This window comes from Pongo pygmaeus, chromosome 9, assembly GCF_028885625.2.
Source record: "Pongo pygmaeus isolate AG05252 chromosome 9, NHGRI_mPonPyg2-v2.0_pri, whole genome shotgun sequence".
NCBI classification, from domain to species: domain Eukaryota; kingdom Metazoa; phylum Chordata; class Mammalia; order Primates; family Hominidae; genus Pongo; species Pongo pygmaeus.
In genome coordinates, this window is record NC_072382.2 from 95206403 (window position 1) to 95223994 (window position 17592).

The 17592-nt window shown below is 45.0% G+C and overlaps 1 protein-coding gene across 18 annotated transcripts in view; it reads left to right on the forward strand.

Moving 5' to 3' along the window:
- Positions 1-17141, forward strand: part of C9H11orf54 (chromosome 9 C11orf54 homolog) — a 34372-nt gene extending 17231 nt beyond the window's left edge. For 8 of the 18 annotated variants that reach the window (XM_054439328.2, XM_054439329.2, XM_063671345.1 and 5 more), the window contains 2 exons: positions 1259-1375; positions 3030-4600. In XM_054439328.2, the coding sequence (XP_054295303.1) occupies positions 1259-1375; positions 3030-3203 (291 nt within the window). In that variant the 3' untranslated portion in view covers positions 3204-4600. Of the gene's footprint in view, positions 1-1258; positions 1376-3029; positions 4601-8318; positions 8375-8399; positions 9136-9457; positions 9574-10869; positions 10960-16286 lie in introns of those variants that run through there. The other 10 variants (XM_054439325.2, XM_054439335.2, XM_054439331.2 and 7 more) reach the window with 4 other exon arrangements.
- Positions 17142-17592: the final 451 nt, after the last annotated feature.

Here is a 17592-nt window from a genome sequence, read left to right on the forward strand (position 1 = left end):
CATTCCTGCATTCTTGAGGGTCTAGGAAGGCCCCCACTGCTCTTAGAGGCTTGGAAATGCCTGCTCCCACTGCCTGGCTTCTCCCTGCTGTCGGCGCCTGCTCCGATCCAGGAGCAAAGTCAGGCAGAGCCCTGTCGCTGTCACAGCCCAGCCAGGTGTGCACACGCTCAGGGCACTGCTGACATACCAGCCAGCCCCCTGCCGTCCCGACCCCTTCTGGATTTTGGGCACTGACACGAGCATAGAAGGGAAGCTGAGCGGGGGCTGAGAGCAGCTCCACACTGACCTTCAGGCACCCCTTGGCACCTACAGCCTGGATTCCATGATGGGCAGCAGGAGGCAGACAGGTTCCAGGGCAGAAGGGGGCGGGTTTCCGGTGAGGCCCCACTTTCAGGCCAGGGAAGGCCTGAAGGCTGGGGGCCCAGCTGCCAATCCCACACACCAGAGTGGAAACTTGTGGTGCCTTTTCCAGGCCCACCGTGATCATCCCACTGTACTCCAGCCTGGGGGACAGAGCCAGACCCTGTCAGGAAACAACAGATGCTGGAGAGGTTGTGGAAAAATAGGAACGCTTTTACACTGTTGGTGGGAGTGTAAATTAGTTCAACCATTGTGGAAGTCAGTGTGGTGATTCCTCAAGGATCTAGAACTGGAAATACCATTTGACCCGGCAATCCCATTACTGGGCATATACCCAAAGGATTATAAATCATTCTGTGATAAAGACACATGCACACATATGTTTATTGCAGCACTATTCACAATAGCAAAGACTTGGAACCAACCCAAATGACTGGATTAAGAAAATGTGGTACATATACACCATGGAATACTATGCAGCCATAAAAAAGGATGAATTTATGTCCTTTTCAGGGACAAGGATGAAGCTGGAAACCATCATTCTCAGCAAACTATCACAAGATCAGAAAACCAAACACCCCATGTTCTCACTCATAAGTGGGAGTTGAACAATGGGAACACATGGGCACAGGGAGGGGAACATCACACACCGGGGCCTTTCGGGGAGTGGGGGACTGGGAAAGGGATAGCATTAGGAGAAATACCTAATGTAGGTGACGGGTTGATGGGTGCAGCAAACCACCAGGGCACGCGTATACCTATGTAACAAAACTGCATGTTCTGCACATGTAACCCAGAACAAAGTATAATTAAAAAATAATAATAAAATATATTTTTAAAATTTTTAATTCTTAGTAATATTCAGTATGTTTACCTATGTAATTATCTTTTGTTGTAGCCTGCAGAATTTTCTTCCTGCCCCTTGAACTCTGATGAAGAAGTGAATAAATGGTTGCATTTTTATGAAATGAAAGCTCCTTTGGTTTGTCTACCAGTTTTTGTCTCCAGAGACCCAGTAAGTCTGTGTCTGTTTTTTATATTATACTACAATGATAATGCTTGATTTTTAGGATAATCTTTGAGAACTAGGCACTTTTGTGTTTGTTGTTGTTGTTTTGAGACAGAGTTTCACTCTTGTTGCCCAGGCTAGAGTGCAATGGCACGATCTCAGCTTACTGCAACCTCCGCCTCCTGGGTTCAAGTGATTCTCCTACCTCAGCCTCCCGGGTAGCTGGGATTATAGGCATGCGCCACCATACCTGGCTAATTTTTGTATTTTTAGTAGATGGGGTTTCACCACGTTGGTCAGGCTGGTCTCAAACCACTGACCTCAGGTGATCCACCCACCTCTGCCTCCCAAAGTGTTGGGATTACAAGCGTGAGCCACCACGCCCGGCCATGTGTTGTTGTTATTTAAGAGTGAGGGTAGCCTCTAGAATTATTTTGGAAGATAAGGGAGCTCTTCACTATCATATGAGTTAGGCAGAACAGATTTTACCTTTGAGAAAATGAAGGCACAAGCATTTTAAATAACACCCAAAATTATTTTATTAAATAGCAGGTGTAGCTGGGCATGGTCACATGCCCCAGTATTCTTAGCTACTGAGGAGGCTGACTTGAACCCAGAACTTTGAGACCAGCCTGGGTAACAGTATAACCCCCATCAAAAAAAAAAAAAACAAATAGTAGAGTCACAACTAGGATTCAGGTCTCCTGTCATCTTGTTTGGTGTTCTTTATATTATAATACTATACACTAGAAAAAATATTACAGACCAATTCAAAGCAAATACCTACTAAAATAGTGGTCATATCTTTTCTTTTTTTTATATTTTGTGACAGAGTCTCGCTCTGTTGCCCAGGCTGGAGTGCAGTGATGCAATCTCGGCTCACTGCACCCTCCGCCTCCTGGGTTCATGTGATTCTCCTGCCTCACCCTCCTGAGTAGCTGGGATTACCGGTGCTTACCACCACACCCTGCTAATTTTTGTATTTTCGGTAGAGACAGGGTTTTGCCATGTTGACCAGGCTGGTCTCGAGCTCCTGACCTCAAGTGATCTGCCCGCCTCAGCCTCCCAAAGTGGTGGGATTACAGGCATGAGCTACTCTGCCTACCCTGGTCGTATCTTTTGATCCAGTGATTACATATCTAGGATTTTATACTTAAATATATGCATAATTGTGTAAAATTACTAGTTAAAAGGTTTACAGTATTGTTGTAGTAGCAAAAGTATTAGAAATAATCCAAGTGTCAGTTGAGAAGTTACATACACAATAGAATACCATGTAGGTATAAAAGAATGAGGAAGCTCTTTTATGATTTCATATACAAAGATCTCAAAACTATATTGTTACATGAAAAAAAGTTACATGCAGAAAAGTGTGTACAAAATACTACATTTGAGTAAAAATAAAAGTTAGTATTTATGGAAGGATATACAAGAAACTGCTTACATTGGTTACCTGCTAGGAAGGGGAGCGAGTGGTAAGGGCAAGAGAGAAGAAGATACATTTTACTGAATATATCATTTTGCCCCCTTTGAATTTAGAACATGTGAATGTATTACCTATTTAAAAAATAAAAACTATTGCAACATAAAAAGTTATCCCTCCCCCTTAAACTCTAAGCAATAATTTGAGTACTAACATATTGTTTGTCTGTTATCTTAGGGGTTTGATTTGCGACTGGAGCACACTCATTTTTTTAGTCATCATGGAGAAGGTGGACACTACCATTATGACACTACTCCAGATATAGTGGAATATCTTGGATACTTCTTACCTGCAGAGTTTCTCTATCGCATTGATCAACCAAAAGAGACTCATTCAATTGGGCGAGATTAAATCAGCTGATACTTATTTAGAAAAAGAAATAATTAAGATTAATTAATTGATTGACTCATTAATTAATACTGATATAAAACCAATAGAAATTCCACAGGCCAGGCACAATGGCTCATGCCTATAATCCCAGCACTTTGGGAGGCTGAGGCAGGAGGCACACTGGAGCCCAGGAGTTTAAGACCAGCTTGGGCAACATAGCAAGACCCTGTCTATTTTTTTAAAAAAGCAAAAAATAGAAATTATCTCACTACTTTAAACCCCATTTTTTCCACTTCATATGAAAGAATATATTGATAATATATTCTATGTTATTTCATAGATCTGTCTGAAAGAGATTGGGAACAAAAATATCTAATTGAGATATTCTTTAATTTTTTACATAGCAGCTTTTTTTTTTATTCTATAGTATCAGCAAAATCAGTCATGTTTATACCTTGAATATAAATATCAGGAATCATGCAATTATTTCTACTATGTATTTAGTAGTATCTTATATTTGTATAACATTATTACATTTTGCAAATTAGTATCACAACTGCTAAGTAGATGTTTCTGAGTATTAGAAAAATCAGTGTTATTACCTGCAGGACATTAAAAAACATTTGAAAAAGAGAAAAAGAAAAATCAGTGTTTAGAAATGTTGATAGTTATTGAATCTTTGAATTGAATTTTAAAAATCCATTCTAGTAATCAGAGTATACCTTTTTTATAGAACAAGGTGGCAGGTGGGGAGCCCTTTACCCTTCTGGTGAAGTTAAACCATAGAAATTTACAATTTGCCTTTCACAAACATTAGCAGTCTGGGCATGGTGGCTGAAGCCTGTGATCCCAGCATGTTGGGAGGCCGAGTGGGAGGATTGCCTGAGCCTAGGAGTTTAAGACCAGCCTGGGCACCATGGTGAGACCCCATCTCTATTATTTAAAATGTTTCTTAAATAAAAAATAAAAACACAAACATTAGCAACTAGTTGGCTAGCCATAATTCCTCCCTTGTTTTGATTGCCTGTTAGAAGCAATTTTTATTTCACTGGTTATTTGCAAGAGAAGGGGTAAAAAAACAGCATCAGAGTGCAACATTGAAGTGAGCTTACTTTAATTTGTAAGTGAAGCTGTTTCTGAACATGACCACTATCGTTGCTGAAATTAAAATTATACTCACTGATTGTAATGGTTGAAATTTTCCTGAATAATCATTAGCCAAAGATCAACTCTCTAATGGTGCTAATGGCAATCTTGCTAATGTGCAAATTTAGGAAGTCTTTAGTACTAAGTACATAATTTTCAAATAATATTTTTTAATTGTCTACTTTGGATGTTAGCTATGTCTTGTGAGTATAAATTCCTATTTTAAGCACTATTTTGATGCAAAAAAAGAATAAAAAATTTAATTTGTGATATATTATGTTTGTAATAGCTTACCTCCAGACAAAATAATAGTCTTTCATTTAACAAATATGTATTGAACACCTACCCTTCTCTCTGGAGTGTACACTTCATGCGGGCAAGGGCCTTGTTCACGACTGTAGCACTAGTGCCTTTAACAGTGCTAGCAAAGCAGCCACTCGGATGATTATACCAAACACTTTACTAAAGCTGGAGATCTGTCTAGTGGGGAAGACAAACAATAAATATATAATATGTCAGGTGGTATTAAGTGCTATGAAAAGAAAGCAGTAGATGGACTGTAAAGGAGGATGCTATTTTTTTGTGGCCATCCCACACTAAGACAGGATGCATTCCACATTCAAAATTTGGTTCAGATGTCCAGACTGATAGCCAAGTTCAGTGGCTCACGCCTGTAATCCTAGTACTTAGGGAGGCCAAGGTAGGAGGATCACTTCAGGCCAGGAGTTCAAGGCCAGCCTGGGCAACATAGAGAGACCCCCATCTCTGCAAAAAAAGAAAAAAAATTTTTAATTACCTGGGCATGGTTGTGCACACCTGTTGTCCCAGCTGTTCAGGAGGCTGAGGCACGAGAATCACTTGAGCCCAGAAGTTGGAGGCTACAGTGAGCTATGATTGTACCATTGCACTGTAGCCTGGGTAACACAGTGAGACCCTGTCTCAAAAAAAAAAAAAAAATGACTGATGAAGCCACACACACACCAACAGAGTATGAAAGGGTTGTTATTCACATAATGAAGCTTTCTGGGGAAAGCAGGGCAGCTCCTAAGCAGGATTTGACAACAGAGAAGGAGACTGACTTGGAGTTTTTTGGTGGTTAGGGAGTAGGGCCAGAGTGATGTTTCTTGCATGTGGTTTGAATTTCCCACTGGTATCAAAGAAGGAAACACCCAGGCTGGCTTGCTTTATTTTTTTAAAGAGATGGTGTCTCACTATGTTGCCTAGGCTGGGCTCAAGTCATCTTCCTGCCTCGGCCTCTCAAAGTGCTGGGATTACAGGCATGGGCCACCATGTCTGGCGAGCACCCAGGCTTTCTTAGCTTGCCAGAGGTGTAGGGCATAAGGGGACGAGGGGTGGGATAAGGCTTAAAAGCCACCAGCAGTCAAACATAAATTCAGTCAGATTCTTAATTACAGATTTCAGATCTGATTTCAGATCAGAGTTTATTTCAGGTCAGATTCCAGGTGTAGAGATCATCTGAAGCAGTCCTGGGCCTCTTCACACTACAGATATAAACACTGCCTTTACTCTTCCATTAGTGTCCTCCAAAATGGGGTGCATGGACAGCAGGTACACATGACCTTCCAAGGGGTGTGGGAATATTAGAACATCTATTTGTATATTTTATTTCGTCCTTTTAAGTTTCTGTAGTTTTGTGTACATTTCTTATGTTAGGGATTTCAGTTCAAAATTGTATTGCTGATAGACACAATTCAAAAAGCGTGGAGACCAGGTACATTCACACCATCTAATAGAGATGGGGGAAAAAATCAAAATGCTTTTCTTTTTAAATTTTTTCTTAGTTTTGTTTCTTTATAGAGACAGGGTTTCGCCATGGTGGCCAGGCTGTTCTCAAACTCCTGGCCTCAAGTGATCTGCCTGTCTCAGCCTCTCAAATTGCTGGGATTACAGGCATGAGGCACTGCACCTCACCCAAAGTGCTTTTCTTACTCTTACATTCACTCAGTATAACACAGAAAGCTTCTGTGACCAGATGCATGGGGGTTTTTCCCACACACCAAGCAATTCTCCAGCAGACATCAGCTGGGGGTCCTATAACTTAATTCAATTCTAACACTATTTACTTGGAGATAGCATCAGATCCCGCAGTTTAATGGTTCAATCCTCCAAGACTGCCTCCCACTTCCGATGCCAATCACAAGCTTCAGGTTGTGACCTGTACTTCTGACCAACCCACCGTAAATCGGGGTCTCTATGCCTGCCTCTTCAGGTTTGATTAATTTGCTTAGAGCAGATCACTGAACCCAGGGAAACACTTTACTTATATTTTCCAGTTTATTAATAAAGGATATAATAAAGTATACAGATGAACAGCCAGATGGAAGAGATGCATATGGAAAAAGGCCAGCAGAAGTCCAGAGCTTCCACACCGTTTCTGGGTGCCCCACCTTCTAGGCATGTCCACATGTTCAGCAATTTGGAAGCTATCCAAACCCTTTTCTTTTGGATTTTGGCTTTGTTTTTGTTTTTGAGACAGGTTCTCACTCTGTCACCCAGGCTGGAGTGCAGTGGCATGATCTCTGCTCACTGAAACCTCTGCCTCCCAGGCTCACGCAATCCTCCCCTCTCCGCCTCCTGAGTAACTGGGACTAACAGGTGTGTGCCATGACGCCCAGCCAATTTTTGTATTTTTTGTAGAGATGGGGTCTCATCATGTTACCTGGGCTTGTCTTGAACTCCTGGGCTCAAGTGATCCACCCGCCTCTGCCTTTCTTTTGGGATTTTATAGAGGCTTCCTTATGTAGGCAGAATTGATTAAATTATTGGTCATTGGTGATAAGGTCAACCTTCAGCCTCTCCTCTCCTTCAAGGTTGGGGTTGGGGCTGAAAGCTATAATTCTTTAATCACGTGGTTAGTTCCTGGGCAAGGAGCCCCTATCCTGAAGCTATCCAGGAGCTTCTGGCATGCAGAAACCCACTTACCACTGTCATTTCATTAGCATACAAAAAACCATGTATCACTTTGGAGATTCCCAGGGTTTTAGGAGCTGTGTGCCAGAATACTGGCACTAAGACTATCTATACATACTGCATATCTTATTATACATCACAGTGTCATACCATCTTTCCAAACCTAAAATAAGAACACAGATAAACCTAAAGAATTGTCATCCAACCAGGTGCAATGGCTCATGCCTGTAATCCCAGCATTTTGGAAGGCTGAGGTGGGAGGATCGCTTGAGCCCAGGAGTTTGAGACCAGCCTGGGCAACATAGTGAGACCCCATCTCTACAAAAACGAAAAAAAATTAGCTGGCATGGTGGCACACACCTGTAGTCCCAGCTACTTTGGAGGCTGAGGCAGGAGGATCACTTGAGACCTGGAGGCTGAAGCTATAGTGAATCCAGATGGCACCACCTCAGTCCATCCTCGGCAACAGAGTCAGACCATGTTCCTTTAAAGAAGAATATGTCATCCAAAAGACCACCAGGATGGCTAAATAGTAGAAAGGAGAGCTATATTGGTGATTTCAGTTTGCACAGCGGGAAGAGACAGTCTCCAGCTTATGCCAAAAGTGCTCTCTTCCCAGAGGGAAAAGGGCAGGTTGGTTTTTATGCCTCACAGGGCCTGTATCACACAATAGAGTAAAACATATTCAGCAGGTTTGGGAGAAAAGTTATACATATCTATGAGGGAAGTAGAACACGTGCAATGGATAAACATATATGTAACACACATCCCACGTTCACTTTGGGGTAAGGTTTTAACATTAAAATAAGGTGGAACTTGGCTCTTCATGTCAAAAGGTGAACTATTGGACACAAAGTTTGCATGCAGTCTCTATAAACTGGCTGAAACTGGCTCGAGGTCTTCAGTTGCTTACCAGGAAAGAATTTTTGTAAGGCTGGTCCTTTGTCCAATCAGAGATATAGTGGTTTGGATTGTAAATCAGGTTTGGTAAGGTTCTGACAATTTTCCCAATAGCTCCTATTTTTAGCGAATTTAGCAAGATTGTGTTTTTTCTCGTAGCCTTAGGAATTTGCGAAGTTCCCATGCCAACCAAGCCCTGAATCCTCCACCCATAGGTAACTTTCGTTTTCTTAACTTTAGGGTTCTTCTTAGTTGATAAAGGAGCACCCATTTTGGTCTTCCAGATAACAGAACACAATCTGACAGGGCAATTGTGTGACTAAAATAATGAAATATTAAAAACTGAATTTTCCACAGAAAATCTGGTATATTCATTGGCTAAATCTATGATTACTCTTCCTAGAACTCCTACCTTTAGCCTCATTTCTCTGATATGCTCTGTTTTTCTGACTCATATTAACCACAACGAGGATTAACTTCTTCAAATTTAGACTAACACTTGATATTATTTGCATTGGCAACCTAATATTTGTCACTACAGTAAATACCTGATATGGTTTGGCTCTGTGTCCCCACCTAAGTCTCAGGTTGAACTGTAATCCCCAGACTTGGGGGTGGGGCTTTGTGGGAGGTGATTGGATCACGGGTGTGGTTTCTAGTGGTTTAGCACCATCCCCCTGGTGCTATCTTGTGATAGAGTTCTCCCAAGGTCTGCTTGTTTGAAAGCGCCTCCCACTTCACCCTCTCTTTGTCACCTGCTGGCCATGTGAAGATGTGCCTGCCTCCCCTTTGCAGTGGCTCATGCCTGGAATCCCAGCACTTTGGGAGGCCGAGGCGGGCAGATCACGAGGTCAGCAGATCGACACCATCCTGGCTAACACGGTGAAACCCCATCTCTACTAAAAATACAAAAAATTAGCCGGGCATGGTGGTGGGCACCTACTGTCCCAGCTACTAGGGAGGCTAAGGCAGGAGAATGGTGTGAACCTGGGAGGTGGAGCTTGCAGTGAGCCGAGATCTTGCACCACTGCACTCCAGCCTGGGTGACAGAGAGACTCTGTCTCAAAAAAAAAAAAAAAAAAAATTTTTTTCTTTTCTTTTTCTTTTCTTTTCTTTTTTTTTGAGACAGGGTATGGCTCTGTTACCCAGGCTAGAGTGCAATGGCATGATCTCAGCTCACTGCAACCTCTGCCTCCCAGGCTCAAACCATCCTCGCACCTTAGCCTCCAGAGTAGCTGGGACTACAGGCACATGCCACACCCAGCTAATTTTTATTTTATCTTATTTTTTTATTTTAGAGGCAGGGTTTCATCACATTTCCCAGCCTGGTCTCGAACTCCTGGACTCAAGTGCTTCTCCCACTTCAGCCTCCCAAAATTCTGGGTACAGACATGAGCCACTGTTCCCATCCTGCCTGCTTCCCTTTGCCTTCGCCCCATGATTGTAAGTTTCCTGAGGCCTCCCCAGAAGCAGAAGCCTGTATAACCTGCAGAACCATGAGCCCATTAAACCTCTCTTTTTTATAAATTACCCTGTCTCAGGTATGTCTTTACAGCATGCGAGAACAGACTGATACAACACCAAAATGCAGATTTCTGTTTGCTTTTGGTTTTAAAGCTCAGCTTCCTTTTAATTTACCTGTAAAGCCTCTGTGTGGCCTAATCTTTCGTTCAGTAGCAATTTACTATTACATACTATACTAGGTGCTCTGGTACATGCTGTAGTGGTATTAGTATATAGTAGTATGTACTCTACTGGTATATATGGTACATATTGTACTGGTACATACTGTGCCAGGTACTAGGAATACAAAGATGAATAAGACATAGTCCCTGACCTGGAAGAGCTCGGTCTAGTGGGGACACTGACATGCATAGAGGAGAAGACCAAGCTTCCCTTTCACTCTTTCTGAAGGCTCATTGAAAATAAACTGACAAAAAGCAGACTAACAGGAGAAAACGGCATACAAACTTTATTTAATGTGCATAAGCATGAGGGAACCTCAGGAGAATGATTACTCAATAATCCAATGAGGTCCAGATTATATACCCTTCTTCATAGAGGAAGGGGAGATGGTGGGCACGGGGGTATAGGAGTAAAAGATTTTTAGGGAAAATGAATGAGCTCCAAGAACAATGGCCTGGAAGAAAGTTATTTTGAACTCTGGGGGAGGTGGCAGGAAGATGAGGGGCAGAACTTTACTGTGAGCAAAGGTTATCTTATATAGATAATGTCTCCCAGGTAATCCTCGTGGAGCTGCACTCAGAAGAATAAATGAAAGCCAGATCGGGTACAGTGGCTCATGCCTCTAATTCCAGCACTTTGGGAGGCCGAGGCGGGTGGATCACCTGAGGTCAGGAGTTTGAGACCAGCCTGGCCAACATGGAGAAACCCCATCTCTACTAAAAATACAAAAATTAACCAGGCATGGTGGCAGGCACCTGTAATTTCAGCTACTCCGGAGGCTGAGGCAGGAGAATCACTTGAACGTGGGAGGCAGAAGTTGCAGTGAGCTGAGATCATGCCACTGCACTCCAGCCTGGGTGACAGAGTGAGACTCTGTCTCAAAAAAAAAAAAAAAAGAGAAAAGCCTGCCTGGACATGGTGACAACTCCCAGTGTCATCTTTTTGGTGGTTAACCTTCTCTGGTTATTTGATGAGATTCCTAGAAAGGGGATTCACTGCATTTTTTTTTTTTTTTTTTGGAAAGAAGCTTCCCTGCTCACAAAAGGAAGTTCCAGAGTCCTTCCAGATGCTTCAGGAAAGGAAGAAGATCAGAGAGATGGGGAAGCTGAGGAAGGTCAGAGAGATCCCTTGGTTCTGAGGCTTATTTCTGAGACCTTTTAATATTCCTTAATTCAAAACATTCAGCATACCAAAGTGCTGTATTTTACAATTTCGTTTTCTAAGTCCCAACTCAGGTGAAAAAATAATTGAAATAAAATAGAATAAATCCTATCAGTATTGCCCTATATTGTTTTTTGTTTTTTGAGATGGAGTCTCACTCCGTTGCCCAGGCTGGAGTGCAATGGTGCAATCTTGGCTCACTGCAATCTCTGCCTCCCAGGTTCAAGTGATCCTCCTGTCTTGGCCTCTGGAGTAGCTGGGACTACAGGCACACACCACCAGGCCCAGCTAATTTTTGTATTTTTAGTGGAGACGGGGTTTTGCCATGTTGGCCAGGCTGGTCTCGAACTCCTGACCTCAGGTAATCCGCCTGCCTCACCCTCCCAAAGTGCTTGGATTACAGGCGTGGGCCACTGCAGCCGGCCAGTATTGCCCTATATTGTACTGTACACTGTTAAGTTTAGCCTAAAGCTGCCTCCTTACATATTTTAAGTTTGGCCTAAAGGTTTCTCCATACCTAGTGAAATGTAATCTAACTGGATGTGTAAATGGACTTGTGAAAGGAAAATAAATCTTGGAACCCCAAAATCACTAAGCCAAAAGAAAAGTCAAGCTGGGAACTATGTCAGACACCTGCCTCCCATTTTATTCCTAAATAAGACAGCTACAAAGATAAGAAGCTATATACCTCCCTCACAATTGTCCACAATACCTTGTGGACAAAGGACAGACAGAACTCAAAGTCATCCCTCTGAGGCTCACCTGAGACAAATGCGTATCTCATTGCTTTCTCTGCCCTATTGTTTAAGTAAAAACAATATGCACAGTCACTGAGCCAGACTAAATTGTGTATTCAGTGGAAGGCTGATCAAGGACTCAAAAGAATGCAACCTTTTCCTTTTATCTCTTATCTACTTCTAACCTGGAAGTCCCCACAGAGTTGTCCTGCCTTATCTGACGGAACCAATGTATATCTTACACAGATTAATTGATGTCTCATGTCTCCCTAAAATGTATAAAACCAACGTGTGCTCTGACCGTCCTGGGCACATGTTGTCAGGACCTCCTGAGGCTATGTCACACTGCATCCTTAACCTTGGCAAATTAAACTTTCTAAATTGGCTGAGACCTGTCTCAGATATTTTAGGTTCACAGACTGTTACTCTTGTAACAAGTAGCCAAGTCTCAACCAATCACAGCAGCCATACTCCAACCACTCACAGGTGGCCAACTGTTTGAACCACCTTCAAATAAGGCAAATGCTGAGCTGTAACCAATCCAGCTGTTCCTGTACCTCCCTTCCATTTTGTGTAGGCCACTTTCCTTTTTTTGTCCTTAAATCCTCTCCAACCATCTGGCAGCACTGGAGTCACTTCTGGACCTATTCTGTTCTGGGGGTTGCCCAATTCAAGAATTGTTCTTTGTTCAATTAAGCTCCGTTTAATTTGTCTAAAATTTTTCTTTTAACAACATGTTAAAGGAAACTGAATATCATAACAAGAGAAATTTACTAAAGAACACATGGGCCAGGCACAGTGGCTCACACATGTAATCCCAGCACTCTCGGAGGCTGAGGTGGGCAGATCTGTTGAGCCCAGGAGTTCGAGATCAGCCTGGGCAACATGGAGAAACTCTGTCTCTACCGAAAACACAAAAAAATAGCCAGATATGGTAGTACATGCCTGTAGTCCCAGCTACTTAGAAGGCTGAGGCTGGAGGATCACTTGAGCCCAGGAGGCAAAGGCTGCAGCAAGCTGAGATCCTGCCATTGCACTCCAGTCTGGGTGACCAGAGTGAGACCTTGTATGATGGTTGATATTGTCAACTTGATTGGATTGAAAGATGCAAATTATTGTTCCTCAATGTGTCTGTGAGGGTGTTGCCAAAGGAGATTAACATTTGAGTCAATGGCCTGGGAGAGGCAGACTCACCCTCAATGTGGGTGGGCACCATCCAATCAACTGCCAGTGCAGCTAGAAAAAAACCAGGCAAAAGAAGGTGGGAGAAGGTGACTTGCTGAGTCTTCCACCCTTTATCTTTCTCCCATGATGGATGCTTCCTGCCCTCAAACATCAGACTCCAAATTCTTCAGTTTTTGGACTCTTGTACTTACACCAGTGGTTTTCCAGGGGCTCTTGGGCCTTTGGCCACAGGCTGAAGGATGCAGTGTCAGCTTCCCTACTTTTGAGGTTTTGGGAGTCAGACTGACTTCATTGCTCCTCAGCAGACTGACTTCATTGCTCCTCAGCAGACTGACTTCATTGCTCCTCAGCTTGCAGACGGCCTATTATGAGACTTCACCTTGTGATTGTGTGAGTCAATACTCCTTTATAAACTCCCCTTTATATATACATCTATCCTATTCTGTCTCTCTAGAGAACTCTGACTAATGTACCTCATCTTTAAAAAAAAACAAAAAAACAAACAAACAAAAAACCATGAATTTGAATTTCTGGTGCTGGCCAAGATGGAATAAGCCTTGGCCAGCACCAAGACTTAGCACAACAACCTGTTTCCCACACAATTACAAAATATAGAACTTTGCATGAAAAACAAAAAGCATCCCTTTCAGAACAGTTGAAAATTAAACAATGGGCTGGGCATGGTGGCTCATGCCAGTAGGCCCAGAACTTTGGAAGGCCCAGGTGGGAGGATTGCTTAAGCCCAGGAGTTTTGTTACGGGATCTTTGGGGTGTCACTTTTCTGGCTGGAAACCTGTGGCTGGTAGTGCCTTTGCTTGAGCTTTGCTCAGGCATGCTGGACTCATTCCACCCATTCAGCCTGGCAGGCTATGCTCAGCTCATGCTACTGGCTGGGATCCCATGCCTCCAAGAAAGACTGTGAGTCAGGCATGGAGAGGTGAGGGGTATCTGAGCAAGCATGGGATCCAGCCACTGCACAGACATGCTGGCTGGACCAGGTGCACCACAAGCTGCTTCCCCAGCTGGCATTGGGGAATGTGGTGGTGTCCGGAAGCTTGGAGACATCAGAAACCGCAGGGCCTCAAAGAGGGAGTCACAGCCCTGGCTCAGGGAGTTTCCAGGTCTGGCCTCCCCAAAGGGCTGCAGCTCTTCTTCTCTCCACCCACAATGTGGTGAGCAAGGGGCATGTTTCAGTCCTGTTTGTGTTACAGCTCTTTTAGTCTTGCCTTTCAGCAAGTCCCAAGTTCTTGTCCTGCAACCAGGAAGAATGAGGTATGCAAACAAGTGAAAGGTGAGCAAGATGAAAAGGAGCTTCAATGAGCATTAGAACAGCTCAAAGAAGACCTGCAGTGGGCAGCTCCTTCCCATAGACAGGGTGTCCTGATGAGTGTTCAGCTCCTAGCAGAAAGAGTAGCTCCTCTCTGCAGGCAGGTCATCCCAACAATTGTTCAGTTCTCAGCAGAGAGAGTAGCTCCTCTCTGCAGTGGGTTGTCTCACTATCTGTAGCTCTCGCCAGAGAGGAGGCCCTAGAGTTGGTGGCTCCTCTCTGTAGGCAGGTTGTCCTGTCATCTCCCTGTCCTCTGCTTTGCTCTGGCTGAGCCTGGGGCTTTTATGAGCCTCAGAGGGGAAGAAGTGTGCGCTGACTGATCCAAGGGCAGCCATAGATAGGCCAAGAAAAGCCACCACAAGTCTTCACTCTGGTTCCTGGGACTGGCAGTTTGGCCCCCAGCATTCAGGCCCTCCCTGACCTGAAGGTGGGGCCTCACCGGGGACCCACGCTTTTCTGCCCAGAAGCCTGTCTGCCTCCTACCGCTGTCCATGGTGCCCAGGCTGCTCAAGTCAAGGGTCACTTGTAGGCCAGTGCTGAGCCTATTGATTTTTTTGTTTGTTTTGTTTGAGACAGAGTCTCATTCTGTTGCCCTGACTGGAGTGCAGCGCCCCCCTCAGCTTCCCCACTATGCTTGTTGGTACCCAAAGTCTGGAGGGGCCAAGGCAGCAGGGGGCCGGCATGTCAGCACTGCCCCAAGTGTGTGCACACCTGGCTGGGCTGTGACAGTACCCCAGCTTGGCCCCATGTTGCTCCAAGATCAGAGCAGGTGCCAACAGCAGGGAGAAGCCAGGCAGTAGGAGCAGTCACTTCTGAGACCATGGGGTTGGGGGACTTCCCAGGCCTCCAAGAGTGCAGAGAGGCCCAGGTCTGGAGGTGTGGGGCATGTGGGGTGCCTGCCTGCTCTGGCCCCCAAGAACACAGGAAGGCCTGAGTCCACAGCCCCAGCTTGGGCAGCTGCAGTTGCACCTGGGGTGGGGGGGATGGGTGCTGCTGCCTGCTCCCAGCTCCCACCAGTTCTGTGGAGCATGCAGCCCCAGCCAGGTCCCTTGCAGTCTGCGGCAGGAGCTCCAGGTCCTTGCTGGGCCCGGGCCAGCATCGGGGCAGGGGTGATGTTGCTGTGAGCTCCCCACATGGCCCTGGCACTCAGGGGTGACCTGGGGCTCCCCTCTGCCTAGCTCATGGCCCTTCCCTGGTTGGGGAGCTTCTGGGACCAGATCACAGGTGCAGGCCAGAGCCAGCTATCAGGAGTGTCAGGTTCAGCAGTCACCCTGATGTGGGGCAGACCTTGGGGATGTGGCTCCAGGGGGCCCCACACAGAGCCTCCTCCTGAGGTGCAGGAACCCAGAGCCATCAGCGGGGTGGGAACAGCGGCCACTGGCCAGGTCTCTGAAGCAGGTGCCACTCCCACTTCCCACCCCAGGCCCCCAAAGCACGGCCCCAACTCTGCGCCCTGGGCCTGGGCCCTATGCTTTATCTGCAAGTGCAGCACTGCCTGGAGCCCAGCTCCACCTCAGGGCACCTCTCTGCCCTACTGTGGTTTTCCCCCACTGGTGGGCAACCAGGCCTGGCCCCATTGTGGTGGCCCCCAGGGCAGCAGGCTGCAGGAGGGCTGACCACCTCCTCCCCATGCCCTCCCCATAGCCAGGGCTCAATGGCAGTGGCCACTCTGGGTGGCCTGCCAATGCCATCAGTTTGAGACCAGCCTGGACAAGATAGTGAGATCCTGTCTCTACAAAAATTAAAAATTAACTAGGTGTGGTGGTGCACACCTGTAGTCCCAGCTACTAGGGAGGCTGAGGTGGAAGGATCATTTGAGCCCAGGAGGTCACGGCTGCAGTGAGCCATGATCAGGTGACTGCACTCCAGTCAGGGCAACAGAGTGAGACCCTGTCTCAAACAAAACAAAACAAACAAACAAAAAAACCAATAGGCAAGTTGAGAAGGGAAGTCAAAACTGAAGGAATGAATAATATGATAATGAGTTTCCTCTTTTTCCTCTCCTCTTTTATCTTCTGGATTTGACCAAAGGCAGCTTGCATTGGAGGAACTACGCAACCAGCATGGAGAACAAAAGCTCCCAAGAGACAGTCCCTCTTTCTCACCAGAGAACCAGGAAAAGGAGCCCCATGTAACCACATGGAGAAAAGTCTCCCTTTTGGCTGGGTGTGGTGGCTCATGCCTGTAATCCCAGCGCTTTGGGAGGCCGAGGCAGGCAGATCACCTGAGGTCAGGAGTTTGAGACCAGCCTGACCAACATGGAGAAACCCTATCTCTACTAAAAATACAAAATTAGCTGGGCGTGGTGGCACATGCCTGTAATCCCTGCTACTTGGGAGGCTGAGGCAGGAGAATTGCTTGAACCCAGGAGGCAGAGGTTGCGGTGAGCCAAGATCACACCATTTCACTCCAGCCTGGACAACAAGAGCAAAACTCGATCTCAAAAAGAAAAAAAGAAAAGTCTCCCTTTTTTTCCCCTTATGTTTTCTGTTCTCTCCTGGCCCTCTTCTGTTGTCTCCATGCACCTGTTAGTCCCAGATATTTGGCAGGCTGAGGTAGGAGGATCCCTTGACTAGCCCCATTGCAGGCAAAGCTGTTCTGCTGCATCAGTGGCAGCAGGTAAGCTGTTACCTAAAAGTCTCAGAGAAAAACACATCTCTTGGGCCAGAGGAATCAGGAAATGAGCCTCTTGTGATCCTATTTTCTCTCTCTTTTACTACTGTATATGGAGGGTGGTTCCAGTAATACAGAACTGCACGACAGGGGGTGCTAAAACTAAGATACACTGGCCAGAGGAAGTGGGGAAAAGGGGTGTGATTCATAGTATTCTTTTATTAACACTTTAATTCTTGTAATGACTTGGAACGTGAATCCCAAATTATCTTACACTCTGTTCTGTTCTTTTTGTGCTTTGGTTTGGATTTTTCCATTGACTAGCCTTTGAGTTCATTAATCCTGTTCTCTACTGTATCAAATCTTTTATTAAACCTATCCAATGACAAAATTCAAATGTCAAAATCCTAACCCCTAAGGTGATGGTATTAGGGGGTGGGGCCTGTTGGGAAGCGATTAAGCCATGGAGGCAGAGCCCTCATGAAGGGGATTGGTACCCTTATAAAAGAGACCTGAGGGAGCTTGTTTATCTTTTCCAAGTGAGAACTCAGCAAGAAGGTGTTGTGTATAAATCAGGAAGTGGGTCTTCACCAGATACCAAATCTACTGGCACCTTGATCTTGAACTTCTCAGCCTCCAAAACTGTGAGAAATAACTTTCTGTTGTTTATTAAAAAAAAAAAAAAAAAGAAAAGAAAGAAACAGGTCAGGCATGGTCACTCACA